Consider the following 20,217-nt stretch of genomic DNA (forward strand, 5'->3'; position numbering starts at 1 on the left):
AACCCTCCTTCTGTCCTGAAGAGTTTATAATGTTCCTCTAAAGAGACATTAAAACAAGTGAAAATAGGATTATAATCAAGTAGGGAATATGATCTCAACTAGTACTATCAAACTTCGAGATGAATTTTTAAATGCTAATAAGTTAGATTTTAAACAGTATATTTTCATAAATATTCCACAGGTCAAACCTGTATTTTAGCAGATTTTTTGAGAGACAGAAAGTAACTCACAATACTATTCTCATGAACTGTACGATAAAGTTAAAAAGGTATCATATTCTAGCATTTTAAGACATAATAAACGAGAAGGCTAAAATCTTTTCACAGTTTGGGTTGGCTTCTATCTGCCACACTGCATTTGAAGTTTAATGGTAGACAGCTATGAAGTGTACAACTGGATATGTTTATTGATTACAGATAAGATGGAAAATGTAAAACAAAGTCAGCAGCATTACTTTCCCATCTATGGGCACAGCAATGCCACTTTAAAAGACACTTACTGTGTTGTGCCCTTTTGCTCTTCTTCCATATGTATATTCCAAAGCTAAGGTTGGTTTTGGTGGCTCATCTCTGTATAATGAAAGCCGATAGTATTATCATTGTAGGTGGTATTAGTTTCTTATGCTACCATCTTACCTGATTCATTTTTCTTTCCTCTTAAAAACTTTAATCTATTAGTAGAGAAGTTACCTTGTATAATAGCATTGAAATAAATTATATATACAAAAGAAATAAACCTGCCAAACACCATCTTAGTGGATTTTAACGGCACATGCATGATGTGGTAGCCCCTAAAGGCACTGCTGGGGCAAATAGAGAATGCGTTGAGGCTGGCAGTGTGGATGGCCACGCTGGGCACAAGATCTCCACATCCAGGCCATGCAGGAAGCACTGACACTGGGTTTTTTTTTTTTTTTTTTTTTGAGACGGAGTCTCGCTCTGTCACCCAGGCTGGAGTGCAGTGGCATGATCTCAGCTCACTGCAAGCTCTGCCTCCCGGGTTCACACCATTCTCCTGCCTCAGTCTCCCAAGTAGCTGGGACTACAGGTGCCTGCCACCACGCCCGGCTAATTTTTTTTTTGTATTTTTAGTAGAGACGGGGTTTTACTATGTTAGCCAGGATGGTCTCGATCTCCTGACCTCGTGATCCGCCCGCCTCGGCCTCCCAAAGTGACACTGGGTTTATACTCAGCTGTGACGTGAGGAGCTAGGAACCTAATGACTGTCAATTTAAAACATCAATGCAAGACTTGGCCAGGCATGGTGGCTCATGCCTGTAATCCTAGCACTTTGGGAGGCCGAGGCGGGTAAATTGCTTGAGTCCAGGAGTTCAAGACTAGCCTGGGCAACATGGCAAAACCCTGTCTCTACAAAAAAAAAGGTAGTACATGCCTGTAGTCCCAACTGCTCAGGAGGCTGAGGTGGGAGACTCACTTGAGCCTGGGAAGTCGAGGCTGCAGTAAGCCCAGATCGTGCCACTGCACTCCAGCCTGGGTGACAGAGAGACATCCTGTCTCAAAAAAATGAAAACAATGCAAGACTTTAATGCAGTTCTCTAGCAGTTCTTTATCTTAAATCACAGCTCAAACACGGGCATCATTTAGATGTGATAGTAATAAATTATATCAACAAGTCTTTAAAATCAGTAATGATTAGGAAAATATTAAAACAATTTGCTGAATTATTTATACTATAGCTTATATTGCTGGTAAGCAGTTTTATGGTGTATATATATATTTAATTTTTTATTATGGTAAAGAACACATAAGATATAATTTATCCTACCTATTTTTAAGTGTACAATTCAGTAGTATTAAATATATTCACATTGTTATATAACCAATATTCAGAAAACTCTCACAAAACTGAAACTCCATACCCATTAAACAACTTCTTATTTTCCCTTCCCTCTAGTCCTTGGTAACTACCATTCTACTTTTTGTTCCTATGAGTTTGATTATTCTAGATATCTCATATAAGTGGAATCATATGATTGATATATATATATATATATATATATATATATATTTTTTTTTTTTTTTTTTTTTTTTGCAGTGGCACGATCTTGGCTCACTGCAACCTCTGCCTCCCAGGTTCAAGTGATTCCCGTGCCTCAGCCTCCCAAGGAGCTGGGATTACAGGGGCCCGCCACCACGCTTGACTAATTTTTGTATTTTTAGTAGAGATGAGGTTTCACTGTGTTGGCCAGGGTGATCTCGAACTCCTGACCTCAAGTGATCTGACCACCTCGGCCTCCCAGAGTGCTGGGATTACAGGTGTGAGCCACTGCACCCAGCCCAATATTTGTTTTTTTGTTTGTTTGTTTCTGGCTTATTTCACTTAGCATAATGCCCTCAAGGTTCATCCATGTTGTAGCATGTGACAGAATTTCCTTCCTTTTTAAGGCCAAATTATATTGCTACATATCTTTATTTTACTTTCTTATTTTATTTTATTGAGACAGGGTCTCACTCTGTCATGCAGGCTAGAATGCAGTGGCATGATCACAGCTCACTGCAGCCTCAACCTCTCGGGCTCAAATAATCCTCCCACCTCAGCTTCCTGAGTAGCTGGGACTACAGGTGTGCACCACCACACCCAGCTAATTTTTGTATCTTTTGGTACAGAGGAGTTCTCACTATGTTGGCCAGGCTGCTCTTAAACTCCTGAGTTCAAGCAATCCGCCTGCCTTGCCCTCCCAAAGTGCTAGGATTACAGGCATGAGCCACTGCCCCCGGCCCCATGTCTATCCTTAGATTGGAGAAGAAAGAGAAATGATTTTTAAATTTGTGATTTATATAATTATGTTTATTAAATATTCTGAATATCACCCCTGCATACATCTTTTGAATACATTATATAGAGAGTAATATTTGGTTATATTTCCTGAAAGATAAAAATTTTATCAAGCAAAATGCTACTTTTAAGACAAAATTTATAAGATCTGATATTTAACTATATTTTAGAAAATTAACCTTTTCCTAAGTAGACTACTGAAGAATTGAAATTAAAACTTTTCAGGGCCAGGTGTGGTGGCTCACACCTGGATTCCCTGTACTTTGTGAGGCCGAGGCAGGTGGATCACCTGAGGTCATGAGTTCGAGACCAGCCTTACCAACATGGAGAAACCCTGTCTCTACTAAAAATACAAAATTAGCTGGGCGTGGTGGCACATGCCTGTAATCCCAGCTACTCGGGAGGCTGAGGCAGGAGAATCACTTGAACCCGGGAGGCAGACGTTGCAGTGAGCCAAGATGGCGCCATTGCACTCCAGCCTGGGCAACAAGAGCGAAACTCTATCTCAAAAAAAAAAAAAAAAAAAAAAAGAAAGAAATTAATACTTTTCAACTCAATGTACTATTTTGTAGTATTTTATCCTAAGCTGGTGTTGTATTAGATGATTTGTTTCTGACAGGAAACATCTAAATGTGGTCTAAAAAGACGCATGATTCCTGGATATGGAAAGATAAAACAGGTGTTACTGTTGATAGTTCCTCTGAGAAACAATATTGTTGGTGAAAGGAATTACATAAAAGTAGGAATTTATTATTTGTATCCTTTAATAATATTTTTCAAATGAGTGATGTTTCTTTAATGTGACCTTAACACCAAATTCCATCTCTTTTGATGATTTTGGAGAAGTTATAAGCTATATGTATTCAAATGAAGGGAATAGAGAAATATCTTCCAAAAATGATTGAAGGCTTTCCTCATCAGCTTCCTGAAACATCTACCAATCATAATCCTCAATCTTAATCTGACGGCCTGCTTCTACAGTATATGTTAGGAAATATATAAAATAAATGATAAAATATCCAGTTTGAGGACCAACACTGTGCTTCAAAAATGTACCCCTGAGCAACTAAAGCTTACAATGAATGTTCAAATAATTATAGATTAGGTAGAATAAAAATAATTTAAATATCAGAGTAGCATAGTCAAAAAGAAGGTAAATACTATTGTAGGCTGGGTCATTATGGTAACATTTCTTCCTCAAATAGGGAAATCCAGTATTAGTCTCATATAATTTTTGGCTTATTGTTAGTTTTATCTTTAAAGGCACTCTTAAAGGTTATACTAAGGATTTGCTAAGAATTAAATATTTTGTTTGGGTGTTAAAATCGTTCCCCTTCCTCATGTCTTTTAGATCTAACTTGCCCTATACAACTAGAATAAGCATAAATGTAGTTTAAAGGTTAACATAACACTTACCTGTCAAGACACCTTAGAATAATAGTAGTCTTTCCCTGGAAATTAAAAAAGAAGGAATACTGTGTTAATGTCATTCATATGTAAAAATTGTATTATTGTTCATAATTGTGGCCCAAAATAGATTTTTAGTCAATTGAATGATAAATTACCTGGAAACTAAAAACTAAAAACTTTCGGAATTGTTCTCAAGTTTGATAAGTGGAAAAAGTTAACTGTCAACTTTCCATCACAGTGTAACTACACTGCTATTATTATAATTATAAAGTCCCACAGATGACAAATACTAGCAAATCATACCTCACTTAAGTGGTCAACTTGGCAGCTGTCTTAAATTTTTTCTCTACTTATCAATGTTAATTACTGGTTAAGCTGATGCTTAGTGTCTTTTAAAATGTTTTAATTCCAATTGTTGAAGTGGAAATAAAGAAAAAGGTAACATACAAATAAAGGATACATTGTAAATATGTTCAAAGTAAGCAATTCAGATACTGCATTAGAGTAATTTGTTTTAAGTCCAGAGGATGTACTTATTCCAAGTTTCTGTTTATTTTTATTTTATTTTATTTTTGAGACAGAGTCTCACTCTGTCGCCAAGGCTGGAGTGCAGTGGCATGATCTTGGCTCACTGCAACCTCTGCCTCCTGGGCTCAGGTGATTCTCCTGCCTCACGCTCTCAAGTAGCTGGGATTACAGGTGCACACCACCACGCCCGGGTAATTTTTGTATTTTTAGTAGAGACAAGGTTTTGCCATGTTGGCTAGGCTGGTCTTGAACTCCTGGCCTTATCTGATCTGCCCACCTCGGCCTCCCAAAGTGCTGGGATTACAGGTGTGAACGACCACACCTGGCCCCAAGTGTCTTTTTAGGAGTAAGGAAATACAAGTTCTGGCCTAGTTCCTACCACTTGTCATGCAACTTAACTTCACAGCTTAGCCAGGGACTAGCTCAGTGGTTTACATCATTTTTAAAAAATAGTAAAATCCTGTTTTTTGTTTTTTTTTTTAAACAAAAGACCCCTTGCAAGGAAACAGATAAAAGAGAAACAGCAGGGCAAGCTCCACTGGAGGAAACCTTCAGGCTCTAAAGAAAATAATTTGGAGAACTCTGGATTGCCAAAAACACAGAACACTTATTATATGTGTTTTTGTTTTTACTAAAAAACCTACAGTTTTTGACAAAAAAGATAATTACTCCAGATTACATCTGGAATATGATCAAATTGAGTAAATTTTTTGTAATGAGATATATTAAAAAATAACTGGGGCCGGGCGCGGTGGCTCACGCCTGTAATCCCAGCACTTTGGGAGGCCGAGGCAGGCGGATCATGAGGTCAGGAGATCGAGACTATCCTGGCTAACATGGTGAAACCCTGCCTCTACTAAAAATACAAAAAATTAGCCGGGCATGGTGGCAGGTGCCTGTAGTCCCAGCAACTCGGGAGGCTGAGGCAGGAGAATGGCGTGAACCCAGGAGGCGGAGCTTGCAGTGAGCCGAGATTGTGCCACTGCACTCCAGCCTGGGTAACAGAGCAAGACTCCGTCTCAAAAAAAAAAAAATATAAATAACTGGAATTGTACAATATAAAAATGTATATTATTGAAGGATGTTTATTGGCCAGTGTTATATCAAACTGAAAAACTAAAAACAACCTACATGTCCCCAAATAGGCGACTGGCTAAATTAATTATGGTTAAACCATATAATAGAATAATATATAGCTATTAGGAATGACAATGTAGAAATATACTTACTGACATAGTAAGACATTCATAATAGATCAGCATGACTCTTTTCAATTAAAAAATACTTTTCCTGCTTCCTTGAAGTACACACACACACACACATACACACACATACATACATTGAGAGAAACAAACACACAAATAAATGTAGAGGGACATCACTATGTTAATAATGATTATTTCTAGCTGATGGATTTGAAGGTTATCAATGTTTTTAAGAAAATCAGGATTTTCTGCCGGGCGTGGTGGCTCATGCCTGTAATCCCAGCACTTTGGGAGGCCGAGGCGGGTGGATCACGAGGTCAGGATATCAAGACCACCCTGGCTAACATGGTGAAACCCTAACTCTACTAAAAATACAAAAAAATTACCGGGCATGGTGGCGGGCGCCTGTAGTCCCAGCTACTTGGGAGGCTGAGGCAGGAGAATGGTGTGAACTGGGGAGGTGGAGGCTGCAGTGAGCCAAGATCACACCACTGCACTCGAGCCTGGGTGACAGAGCAAGACTCCGTCTCAAAAGAAAAAAAAAAGAAGAAAATCAGGATTTTCTAATTTTCCTACAGTGAACTTGTATCATATGTAGTATGCTGTAAACGTTTTAAATTAATAAGGGCTACATTACCTAAAAAGTAATGTACTCTACAAGAAAGTAGAATAAGAATTGGGAGGAATTTTAAATAATATCTAGCCAATTTCCTCAAATTTTCATGGTACACTAGTATTGATTGATTTAAATCACTCCTCTCTCTTTTTTTTTTTTTAATTTTTTGTTTTTGAGACAGAGTCTCCCTCTGTTGCTTAGGCTGGAGTGCAGTGGCACCATTTTGGCTCATGAAACCTCTGCCTCTGGGTTCAAGTGATTCTCATGCCTCAGCCTCTGGAGTAGCTGGGATTACCAGTATGCACCACCATGTGCAGCTAATTTTTTGTATTTTTTAGTTGAGATGGGGTTTCACTATGTTGGTCAGGCTGGTCTTGAACTCCTGGCCTTAAGTGATCTTCCTACCTCAGCCTTCCAAAGTGCTGGGATTACAGGCTTGAGCCACCACGCCCGGCCTTAAATCACTTTTATTATTATTTCATATAAATGTATAATACTATAATGGTAACAATTCCAAATTAACATAAACTAATCTGGGAACTGAAATCAAGTTTTAGATTATCATTAAAATTACAACACAAAATTTAAAAATTCATTAGTACACTGTGGTCCCCTGAGAATGTGGCCATAGTCTTGTGGGTTTCCTAATTCAAGAAACATTGACCTAGTACAAGTTCATTTAGAGACCATCGAAATGAATCCCATCTTCCCTCCCATTGCCTCAGTCGCCCCAGATGTCCAGCCCTCTCCTCTGACCCATTATCCCTGGAACTCTGAATTTCCTAACTCTCTAAACATCCCTTAATCTGGCCCAATAATCCCCTTCTGTCCTCCCTTCCTCTAAAATCCTTCCACTCTATGACTTCAGCTCCATGACTGGCAAACTCCCCGATATCTCAGCCTTTTCAGAATATTCTCTCCACCTGTTGGCCTTAACTGAAATATGACTTACCCTGAACCCATTCCTCTGTAGCCTTGTTAAACGAAGCTATTTATTCTCACTACCCTATATACATTAGGATCCTCCTTGCTCCCCAGTGCCACCTATAAACAACTACTCTACCTCCCTCCTCTTGAAAAAACCTCAGAGGCTCTTATCAGTTTACCACGAGGGTTGTTGTCATCTCTTTCGGCTCACAATCTCCCTTATCTTCTCGGCTACCGTATGAATCTTCTTCACACCCACATGGGTCTTGGCAATCCACCTGACATCTGGAGCTCTCAGTGCATTTGCCTCCCAATGGAGGCCTTTTCCCTCACTCTACTTCTGCCATGGTCACTTCCAAGGTTACATCTTGAAGCTTTCCAGTTTCACTGGAAACTGCACTGCTTCCAAAATCACATGTACAAACAACACATTCTCTAACCACTTCTTCAGGCATCCCCACAGTAATAACTCTTTGACCTTAGTGAAAGGTCTCAAATGTCCATTGACACCCCTCTTCCCCCCACTAAGAGTCACTACTACTCCATCAGCCTCTTCCTACCTTCGCTTTTCTCCTTTTCCATCTCAGAGCCCATAGTTTATCATTACAATCATCTCTGGTAAATATCATCCATGCCCTGAGCTCCCTCACTTTGCACTGTACCCAACCAGCAAAGACCGCCCCGGGTAATCACCTTCCTTCTCCATGCCTGCACCTGTGCAAGTGAGTGATGGTGGAGAAAAACCATGTACTCTGGGCAGATTAGTATCAAACTAACACCCATCATCAAAATGGCAGTCAATGATGATTGGCAATCCTATTACATTCCTCTAGTATGATCTCTTTCCCATTTGTTGGAATATCTGCTTCATACATTTTTCTTGATCATCTTAGAATTCTCCACACTCTTCACCTGAATTACTTCTCTTTCCTTACTTCTCACCTTCAAGCTTTAGCCATCACTCTCTTCAGGAGGCTTTCCTAGTCTCCCAACTTTCTGGGGTGAGTTAAGTGCCCTCTCTGTTTTCCACCACAGCATTTGTCTCATGGTATTGTCATTGTTGGTGTACAAGTCCTGATACACAAGTTCCTTCCCAGTAGAGAATGCCTTTCATTCCTGTTTCCACAGTGTCTAGCAGGATGCTTAGCATATAAAACATGTTGGATCAATGTCAACCGAATGGATGAACAGATGGTTGGAAGGAGAAAGAGAACGCAGAAGGGCAGTGGGCTTCTTTGGTAAAGGGTGATTACTATTAATTGAACGAAAGAAACATTAATTGCTTCTCTTTATCTTCCAAAATAATGTTCTCCATGAAGCAGAATCAGATACTTTTTTCTTTCTTTTTTGAAACAAGGTCTCCCTCTGTTGCCCAGGCTAGAGTGTAGTGGCACAATCACGGTGGCTCACGGCAGCCTTGACCTCCTGGGCTCAAGTGATCCTCTCGCCTCAGCCTTCCATGAAGCTGGGACTACATACCGGTGAGCGCCACCACACCTGGCTAATTGTTTTATTTTTATTTTTTGAAAGACTGGGTTTTGCCATGTTGCCTAGGTTGGTCTCGAGCTCCTGGGCTCAAGCAATCCATCTGCCTCAGTCTCCCAAAGTCCTAGGATTACAAGCATGAGCTACTGCACTCAGCAGAATCACATACTTTTTAAAGAACAGTATCCTCAAAAGTTTTAGATATCAAGGGAGTTCCCAAATCATCAGAAACAAAATTACTTTTATTACTAAAAACAAAAAACAGTTTGTATATGCCACATATTGCCATCAAGAAAAAGGGGTGGTTTCACAAGTAACAAAAACAAAACAAAACAAAACAAGACAAAACAGGGTATCATGACTACAAGGGAGTCAAGAATAACTGTTACAGAGAGTGCTAAGAGGATACTGGTAGGGGTATTTTGTATGTGAGCATTTGTATGATGGAGTCAGTAATCAGTACCATTAGTATAAGCCATTCTGTCTAATATTCTGTGTACAGAACGTTTTCTGTAATAGAAATGTATTTGTACCATAAGAATAGTACTAGTTATTTACTCATTTATTTAAATCCATGAATGTACCTACATGGCAGTAAGATAAAATGTAGGAAACTGTTAAGTACTATGCCTAATATGAAAATGACGTGCATCATAATAGTAAACTCATGAAATAACGCGTAGCCAGACGCGGTGACTCATGCCTGTAATCCCAGCATTCTAGGAGGCTGAGATGGGTGGATTGCTTGAGTCCAGGAGTTCGAGGTCAGCCTGGGCAACGCAGTGAAACTCCGTCTCTATTAAAAATACAAAAAATTAGCCGGGTGTGGTGGCGGTGCATGCCTGTAATCCCAGCTACTTGAGGTAAAATCACCCAAGCCAGGCAAGTCAAGGCTGCAGTGTGCTGAGATCGCACCACTGCACTCTAACCTGGGCAACCAGAGCGAGACCCTGTCTCAAAAAAAGAAATAACATGCTTATAAAATATATACTTATATAGTTGGGTTAAAATTTTAAAATATAAGTGATCTCTATGATAATTTTATTTTAAAGAATTAAGTTTGAATTTTAAAAAGTGGGCCAATATGAAAACTCTGGAAAATAAAGAAATTAAAAACAAAATAAAAACATTAAGTGATTAGAATTTTACTATCCATATTTCTAATTTTTATTAGAATGTTTTATTTACATATTTGTATAATTGGGATCATGTCATGTTTGACACTTGTGTTCTGCTTTTTTAATTCAGATTACATTCTTACATCACTAAAACCTTTTTCATGGTTGTATAGGTATTTCTCCCAATATATGTATCTTAATGTTGTATATAAAACCCCCAATGGAGGGTGTCCGGTTGTGCAGGGAGGACCTTCTGGGAGTCATCTGGAGACAAGACGGGTGCTCAGGCAGCCTGGGCACTGACGTTGCCCAGTGAACATGTAGTCTTGCTGATGCAGAGTTTAGTTTCTGAAAGCTTCCTATTTGTCAATGTGCTTAAGTGGAAGCATGGAGCACAGAAAGTGAACAGGAATTCGAACCCCACACAGAAATGAGCTATGGCACTACATGAATTTCAGCGTCTTGCATCTGGCAAGCCTTGACCTTTTTGTGTCACCAGCCATTTTGCCCTCCTGGCAGGAACTCTGTGGGCCAGGCAAAGCTGCATGAAGATATGATGCATATGTTCCTGCTCTGTGTGGCCACTTCCAAGCCTTTCTGTATGCTTGGCCAAGTAAAACAGAGACTTACAGCAAGTGGGGAGGGGTCTCTGCCTACCAATCAGTGGTCCAATGGGAATGCTGCCATATTTTCCCCAGATTTTTCAAAATAATTAATAACCCTGTAACAAATATCATTGACACAGTTCAATTATTCCTTTAATGAGATTTCTAAAAGTAAAGTAACAATCTAAAATATAAAATTGTTAAGATACTGACTTACTGATTTACAGACTGACTTAGATATTTAAATGAATCCTAGCTTTTATACTCAATTGTGGTAGAAGACCTGAATATTTTCAAATCATGAAATAAAAAATAGTTTAAATATATTTTTCTAAAATTTTGTTTACTATTATAGTTTTTCCTAGATTAATAATAAGCACTTTTTAATTCATGCTAAACCAGATTGGTCATCTGGTTAAAGTGTTGAAGTATCTACATTTTAATCAAAGTATTAAAAGATATTTTACCAATGGTTGTTAAATCATCACAATAATTGAAAAAAAGAAAGCATTACCCCATTTTTACTGCCAATGAAGAAAACAGATTTTTCTCCAATTTCAGCTCCATCACCTTCACTTCTATTAATTCCTCTTTTTTCCACTTCAGCTTTTGCAATTTCCCAGAGAGTTTCACTACATGAGAGGCAGAAAAAACAAAATTGAGGGAAAAAGAATTCTTTCAAATATTTATTTCAAGCTCAGAGAAATTTTATTTCAGTATAATTTATGAAACAAATGAACATTATTTTCTGAGGAACAATAATCTGGTAAAACATCTGAGGATTACTCATTCTATGATTTTGTTTTTCTTTTCTTGCTTTGAACTAGTTCTTTGAAGAATACTGAAATTGATAAGCAGAGCCTTTATTGCCAGGATTTGAGGCTGTCTTATTTGGGGCTTCCCCTAAGGTTCATAGCTGTGTATGTTAGCTTCTCAGACACACATGGAGGTACAATGACTTTGGGAATGTACAAATTGAAAACCACAAACATTTAAGTCACCTAGGAAGATGGGAAAAGTACAATACCAGTGTATCAAATAATCTTTCCTCCCTGAAACATTTCTTTTTTGTTTTTTAAATTATGTTTTTGGGTAAAAAAAAATCTTTTTTTTAAATATAAAAGTATATGGGAGGCTGAGGCAGGAGGATCACTTGAGATCAGCCTAGGCAATATAGGAAGACCCCATCTCTACAAATAATAATAATAATAATAAATTAGCATGGGGGAGGGATAGCATTAGGAGAAATACCTAATGTAAATGATGAATTAATGGGTACAGCAAACCAACATGGCACATGTATACATATGTAACAAACCTGCACGTTGTGCACATGTACCCTAGAACTTAAAGTATAAAAAAAGAAGAAGAAGAAGAAAAGAAACAAACAAAAAAAATTGGCTGAGGCTGGGAGCCGTGGTTCACACCTGTAATCCCAGCACTTTAGGAGGCCAAGGTGGGTGGATCACTTGAGGTCAGGAATTCAAGACCAGCCTGGCCAAAATGGTAAAACCCCATCTCTACTAAAAATACAAAAAAAAAAAAAAAATTAGCCAGGTGTGGTGGCGGGTGTCTGTTAACTCCAGCTACTCAGGAGGCTGAGGCACGAGAATCACTTGAACTCGGGAGGTGGATGTTGTATTGAGCCAAGATCGTGCCACTGCACTCCAGCCTGGGCAACAGAGCGAGACTCTGTCTAAAAAAAAAAAAGAAAAAAGAAAAGAAATTAGCTGGGTGTGGTGACATGCACTGGTGGTCCCAGCTACTAGAGAGGCTGAGGCAGGAGGATTGCCTGAGCCCTGGAGGTCGAGGCTGCAGTAAGCATGATGACATCACTGCACTCCAGCCTGGATGACACAGCAAGACCTTGTGCGCCCCCCCCACAAAAAAACCATAAAGAAAGAAAGAAAAAAAACCCTAAAACCACAAACATTTTGAAAACCATCCTTTCATTCATTTCTTTACACAGATACATAACTTTACACAATAAAATCATATATATATTAATTAAAGCCTAAGTGAAAATGGAATATTAAACTAAAAACTAACCATGGGCAAGACTTGATAGGTCCTAGCCTGATTCTGCTACTTCCTATGTATGTGAACTTGGGAAAATTACCTAACCTCTTTAAATCTTTCATTCTTTAATTAAACAAATATTTATTGAGCACCTAATATATGCAATCCTCTGTGCTATTCCCCAGGCTCAATTGTTTCTCTATCTCTAAAATGCCAATAAAAAAGAATACCAGCTTTATAGGATTGTCATAATTGTTAAAATATGTATGTAGTTTAGGGCATGGCCTATACAATTACAAAAATTATTGAGGGCTTGTAATTATTACTATTCAAGAACCAGGAAAAAAGAAAAAGGGTCAAAACAGGAGTCCTTAAATGTTTGCACTAAAATTCATGCATTTATTTCACAGGTGAGCCTTCAGAACTCAGTTTGGGGCTGTTTGCTCTTCATTTACACAACACTGTTTCAAAATGTGAGGATCTGCTTTCCAAATACCCAGCAGAGAGGAAAGACAGAGGTGCTGCAGTCAGCCACGTCACCTGCGGAAATCGGGAAGTATAACCATAGCTTTATAACTGTAACCAATTATCCTGTGATGGAAAGCTGACAATTCTCCACACTATCCCAAGGAAAGAAAAAGATTTATCCTGCTCTGTGATGCACTCCCTGACCCCTCTCCCCGACGTGCTTATAAATTGTTGAGAGAAGGTTTAGGAATATCTTGAGAACAGGTAATTAAAATGAATATCATAGAATTGAAAGGCTAGAATATAGTTTACAAACCCTCTCCCGTTTCCCCCCTTAAAAGTGATGTTATACTTTCCACAGTGCCTTCCAAGTTTCCCCTCGCTTATTACTGCGAACCTCCGCTCCAGGAGGGGAGGCCCCTGGGGAGAGGAGGCTTTGTGGTCTAGCTCATCGCCGAATGTCCTGCTCCGGAAGTAGTCTCTGGCCTGCAAGAAACTTTTAGTCAATCATTGAATGGGTGGCGTTGCTGATCTTTCCAAATCTCTCACTTTTCTACCTAGGGAACTTTCTTTCCTGTTTGCGGCAGAATCTTTATGCTCAAGGCTGGTTCCTAGGTCCCCGACCCTGCAGACCCTGGTGGCAAGTAGCCACCCCCACAATCTTCCAACAGCTGGTCCCGCCTGGGCTTCCTCTCGCCAGGAATACTCTCAGCAGCCTTTCCCTCGCAAGCCGGGTTCAGGGAATACCTGGACATCGTCGACGGCCGGGCTGCAGCAAACGTCACACGCTCGGAGTAGGGACCAGCCTAGAATCAGGCGGCCAGCTCCGCAAGGAGTCTGGGAGTGACCTTCTGGGTTGCCATGGGAGCGACGTCGCGGCCGCCGTTGCGTGGGAGAGGGGCATCATGGGAAGTGTAGTTCTCAGGAGTCCTTTTACATCTCATTCTCGCCTCAAGATTTAGGATTGCTTTTAGATCCCAAGTTAGTAACTCCTTGTTACCTCCTAGAACGAGATGATAAGTGATTACAAACCTGGGATCTAAAAGCAATTGTTTCTGGGCTGGAAGTGTTCTTTTCTCTTAAAATTTTTTTACTGGGTGTCAACTATATGCCAAGGGTCTCTGCCCTCTCTCATCTTTCACTGTTTTCTTCCCAATCGCCATGATTTAGGAATAGAGGGTGTAACAATCTCTTGAGCTGTTTTCTAGTAATTTACTAGAAGCAAGGAATATTCGGGCTTTAAAATTTAAAATAAGGCAAGTAATTTTAATATTTTCCAACTTTCTAGATGTTTAGTTGTTTCAAGTTTTATTCAATAGCACATTGTGTATTTATTAATAAATTAATGAAGCAAGTGCATCTCCTACATACTTCATTTACTTTATGAATGTAGATTATTTTCTTTTGGAACTTTGTGGTCTCTTTATAGATCTCCAGAAGTGTCCATAAATAACGAACATTGAAATAAATAACAATCATTGAATATGCAAGGCCCTATGCTACACAGAATAAGGAATAAAGAGATGAGTAAGAAAAGATCACTACCCTTAAGAAAGACATACTCAGCTAATTATAAGCACCTAAGGAAGTGAGTGATCTAAGCTATTGTATAGAGGTACAAAAATTTCATGAGGGCAACTGACTAATTATGCCTGAAGGAGATGGTGAAACATTCATGGCACTGATAGTATTTGGTCTGTGTTGAATGCTGAGTAGACTCAGGCTTTCTAGCCTAAGAGGCCCTGAATATTTGAAGGAGATACCCTCCTTCTAATCCTCTACTATTCGCTTGATTTCTATGGTGTGATGTTCAAGGACATGGGCTTTGGCGTGAGATGGACCTAGGTTCAAGTTCTGACTCGGCCGCGCTGGCTAAGTTGTCACATTGCCACATCAGGTAAATCACTGAATTTCTGATCCTGTAAAGCGGGAAAGATTGTGAATCTTATGAGAGATAAATGTAGGTAAAACATAACTTACGTGTGTGTCTGACACATTATAACTGCTTAATGCACAGCATTAGGAGATATACCTAATGCTAAATGACGAGTTAATGGGTGCAGCAAAACAACATGGCACATGGATACATATGTAACAAACCTGCACATTGTGCACATGTACCCTAAAACCTAAAGTATAATAATAATAATAAAAAATAACTGCTTAATGATTGTTATTATTGTGTGATAAGCTGCTGGTCAGCAACTTGGAACAAAGAAACACAAGGAACACATTCCTGGAAACAAGGCTGATGGTTGATAAAAGGGTGTTTATTTCAGATAAAGTCATTGAGAACAAAATCCTCCCAACATCTAGGTATATTTTGGAGACATAAAGAACACTAAGTTGCACATAGGAAGGGAATTAATGGGAGTAGAGCTCACCGAAGAAAGGATGATTTTTCAAAGGAGGCTTATACATCTGTCATTGAATCAACAGCTATAGCCTGGTGCTAAGCCAGCCTTTAAGCTCACAAACTGATATGGGACAGATTGTAATGAATTGTAGTGATTTGGGTTCTAGAACTTCAGAATACTTTTGCATGCTAGTTAGGAAGGCCCGTTGATATTGATAGCAATAACGACAGCTAACATTTTTGCCAAGTGCTTGCTATGTACTGGGCACAGTACTCAGTACTAGTACTTCAAAAGCACACTTGTTTGAATAACTGGGAGAGGTGTTTGAAGGAGGGAGCTTGGTAATGAGGAAAGTGAAGGCGACCCAGCTGGGCCCTGATCAGCAGCATTGATTCAGGGTTGATTCAGTTGATCTGACTGAGCAGGTGAGTTCCCCTTTCTTCCCTCATTCCTCTTGAGGCCTTCATACTTGGGCAAAGAAAGTGACTTTCCTGGGTAGATGAAGATTGTTCTTAGGGTAAGAATGGAAGGAGAAGGAGACAATTTTATGCTGCTTTCTGGATGGAATGAGCAACAGTGCAGAAGGGTAAAGTCGTGTGCAAGATGTATTTGGGAAACTGAATAGTTTGGGTTGTGATCATATAAAGTGCCTGGTGGAGCTACAGTGGAAGAGCAAACTGGGCAGGTAGATGGGGCTACTGTGAAGGATGCTGTAGTCTAGACTTTACTGTGTTGGTTATGATAAACCAAACAGGGTTTAAAAATAGGAGTGTGTCATGATTAGCCATGAGTTTCAGTGAGACAATTTTTTGCAGCTGTGTGAAGGATGGTTTGGCATCTAGAAGACCATGTGGAGGCTATTAACAATAGCTAGGAAAGTGACAGGCAGAGTTTTAAATTTTTTTCCCTTGTTTTCAAAGTTATATAAGCTAATTGTAGAGGAAAAAAGGTATGCACAGAAAATTAAGAGGGTAAAATAAGCATAAGCCAGAAGTAATAACTATTAGGTATTTTGGAAATACGTTTGATACGTTTCATTCTAATCTTTTTTCTTACAAAGTTGAGATTAATTGTAAAGTTAATTAATATCCTGATTTTAACATGTATTTCCCCATATCAAATTTTAAAAATGCACCATATCAAATTTTTAAAATGCATTATAAACATAACTTTGATGGTTGCAGAATATTTCACTGCATAGATTTTTCATAATTTACTTAAGCATTCTCCTAATGTTGAGTACGTTTGGGGTGGTTCAGAGTAAACACCTAACATGAGCTGGGTTAATCACAGTCCTTCCCTGAAATTTTTCAAACTAGAATTGGGAAAAGCAAGTCATTCTACCTCTAGAGGAAATTAGCATATTTTATGCTAAATGAATTATTTTGTAGTTAGTGAGCACACATCAGACACACATCAATATGAAGGGAAAGTGCTAGCATATGTCTCATGGTTCTAGTTTGTCCCTAAGGCTTGCCTGTGTCCTCACCTTTCTTATGGCTTGGTTGTTCAGCTTGCTCTTTGATTATATGAGACATCCTAATATCCTTGTAATACAATTTCTTATTTTTGTCTAAGCTAGTTCAAGTTGAATTTTGGAATTTACAGCAAAAAGAGTTCTATCTAATACAATTACTGCACAGTAGAGAGTAAGACGTTGGTAAAAGGGAGAAAAGTCAATGTTTCTTTCTTGATTGATGAACTGGTGATCCTCTTAACCAATTTTGAGTGGCACAGAGCAGGAGAAGCAGGTTTAGAGGACATGGTGAGTTTGAGATATCATCCAGCAGACACTTGGACCATTTGGGGTCTGCTGGACTTGGCAGTGAAGTGGTCAGTGATAACCTCATGTGAAGATGTTTCGGTAGAATAGTCAGAACATGAAAGCAGTGTTGATGATACCCTATCCCTGAGGGGAACATCTTATAATCTGTACATGATCCAAAACCCAAGAACTCTCCACAAGCTTTCCTAAGGTTACACTTTCTGTAAACTTTTCTCTCATAAAAGGCAACTCTTATTGGGGTTTGATAGCATTTTCCAGAAACTCAAGAAGTTAATAACATCTAAGCCATTTCCTCTGGTATTACCCAATATTCAGTTCCTAGGAACTCCTGGGAATTCATTAGAGCCACATAGTGAGAGAGGGAATTAGCCTTCTCTTACCACTGCCACTGCTAAAGAAGAGTTATTTGATTTTCATAAAACCACAATATAACCTAGCAGCATGTTCAGAAAGAGCTGCCCTTCCCCTCCCACCCCCACTCTGTTTATTAGAAAATTATGTTGGCAGGCCAGGCACAGTGGCTCACGCCTGTAATCCCAGCACTTTGGGAGGCCAAGGCGGGTAGATCATCCGAGATCAGGAGTTCGAGACCAGCCTGACCAACATGGTGAAATCCTGTCTCTACTAAAAATACAAAAAAATTAGCCAGGCGTGGTGGTGGGCGCCTGTAGTCCCAGCTACTCGGGAGGCTGAGGCAGGAGAATGGTGGGAACCCAGGAGGCGGAGCTTACATGAGCCGAGATGGCGCCACTGCACTCCAGTGTGGGCCACAGAGCGAGACTCCTCTCAAAAAAAAAAAAAAAAAAAATTAGCTGAGCGTGGTGGCAGGTGCCTGTAATCTCAGCTACTTGGGAGGCTGAGGAAGGAGAACTGCTTGAACCCGGGAGGCAGAGGTTGCAGTGAGCCAAGATCGCGCCATTGCACTCCAGCATGGGCAACAAGAGCAAAACCCCGTCTCAAAAAAAAAGAAAATGGGCCGGGTGCGGTGGCTCACGCCTGTAATCCCAGCACTTTGGGAGGCCGAGGAGGGCGGATCACGAGGTCGGGAGATCGAGACCTTAGTGGCTAACATGGTGAAACCCCGTCTCTACTAAAAATACAAAAAATTAGCCAGTGGTAGCGGACGCCTGTAGTCCCAGCTACTCGGGAGGCTGAGGCAGGAGAATGGCATGAACCCGGAGGGCGGAGCTTGCAGTGAGTGGAGATCGCGCCACTGCACTCCAGCCTGGGCGACAGAAAAAAAAAAAAGAAAATGATGTTGGCAAAGCACAGGAAGGAAGGGTACTCAGTATTCAAGTGCGGTGCTGAACATTTGTGTCCTATTTTGGAGTTATTTGCTAATAGACCTTTCCCTAGGAAAGTTGGTATTCCTTACCTGTTACTGGACTGCAAAATAATATAAAGCATACAATAAAGTTTTTTGGAATTATGCGAATTATAATCCAGAGTCACTGTGACTATGTACAATTTAGGTCAAATGAAATCCAACAAATAAAATCACAACATAAAGTAAATGCTTAGCTTGTCTGCTCACCCCAGCCTCTGCCCAGACCCACCAACTCTTCTTTGTAGGACTGATCTTCCCACTTAAATCCCCAATAATTGAGTGTCATAAAGATATTGAAAAAAAAAAAACACCCAAGAAAAGCCTGTATGTTGGTCTCACTGAAATATAAATCTTGCTTCACTCTAAATATCTACATGTGGACTTACCTTAATTTGGAATTTAAAGGGGAAAAAATTCTTTTTGTTGCAGTTAAATCCCTTTCTTCTTCTTCTTTTTTTTTTTTTCTGAGACAGAGTCTCACTCTGTCGCCCAGGCTGGAGTGCAGTGGCATGATCTCAGCTCACTGCAACCTCTGCATCCCGGGTTCAAGCACTTCTCTGCCTCGGCCTCCCAAGTAGCTGGGATTACAGGCGCCCGTCATCACACTCGGCTAATTTTTGTATTTCTAGTAGAGACGGGGTTTCACCATCTTGGCCAGGTTGGTCTTGAACTCTTGATCTCATGATCCACTCGCCTCGGCCTCCCAAAGTGCTGGGATTACAGGCGTGAGCCACCACGCCCAGCCATCCCTTTCTTCTTTTAGGGAAAAGAGAATGGGGGGAAATGTGAGAGGAGATGTCATTTCTGCATAAATCAGGTGGGCAGCAGGGAAACTGCTCTGTCCACTTCTTCTTGCTTATCACTTCTCTTCCTCAATTTTCAAATTACTGGAGCTGTGCCTCCCTAGAAATCAGCTGCAGGAGGGGTGAGTGGGTGGGGGAAATATATTCTTGGCATCCCACCAACAGGTAAAGCCTTTTTCTAGAGAAATATGGTTATCCACGGTGGTTACTTCTTCAGGATCATGCTTCAGGTACAATTAAGGGTTAAATGTATTGTTCTAGGAACTTGATCACTGTGTACTTTTTTTAATTGGCAGGTAGACGTAAGCACATGTATTTCTTTTTAATGAAAAAAAAATCCAAACAGCAAACTATTAAACACATTTTTGAAACAAAGATTCTTTATAAGTTGTGATTAACTTCTCTTGTAAATTGAGAGTTAAATTCATTTCTAAGCTATGATAGTATTTGATTTTAAGGACACACACACAATCCAGAACATTTAAGACAAATTTTTGGAACACAATTCATTCAACTCACCTATATGAAATATGAAATCATGGGAGAACCAATATTTCTATTTACCTATTTACATATTATGTGTCAATATGCACACATATGGATTAAAATTACAATTCGCCAAAACAGCTCCCTTTTATATGGATAAAACAAAGCAACACTGAAGACAAAGCATGAATGCAAGAGAAGGAGGTAATAACTACCATTTTCGCTGGTACTACACCTCAGCTTTGACAATGAAAACATTAGGTATTTCTTGAAGATTATTC

The 20,217-nt window shown here is 39.6% G+C and overlaps 1 protein-coding gene across 10 annotated transcripts in view; it reads right to left on the minus strand.

The window, feature by feature from the left end:
- The window catches only part of DYNC2LI1 (dynein cytoplasmic 2 light intermediate chain 1), a 70,802-nt gene extending 56,730 nt beyond the window's left edge, over positions 1-14,072 (minus strand). For all 10 annotated transcript variants that reach the window (XR_010115752.1, XR_010115751.1, XM_055243397.2 and 7 more), the window contains exons 1-4: positions 13,925-14,072; positions 11,205-11,322; positions 4,213-4,247; positions 500-569 (exon numbers count right to left, since the gene is read on the minus strand). Coding sequence is in view for 8 of the 10 variants with exons in the window: in XM_055243397.2 (XP_055099372.1) it covers positions 500-569; positions 4,213-4,247; positions 11,205-11,322; positions 13,925-13,932 (231 nt within the window). In the remaining 2 variants the exon portion in view is untranslated. The remainder of the gene's footprint in view (positions 1-499; positions 570-4,212; positions 4,248-11,204; positions 11,323-13,924) is intronic.
- Positions 14,073-20,217: the final 6,145 nt, after the last annotated feature.

This window comes from Symphalangus syndactylus, chromosome 14 (assembly GCF_028878055.3).
Source record: "Symphalangus syndactylus isolate Jambi chromosome 14, NHGRI_mSymSyn1-v2.1_pri, whole genome shotgun sequence".
In the NCBI taxonomy this organism is placed as follows: domain Eukaryota; kingdom Metazoa; phylum Chordata; class Mammalia; order Primates; family Hylobatidae; genus Symphalangus; species Symphalangus syndactylus.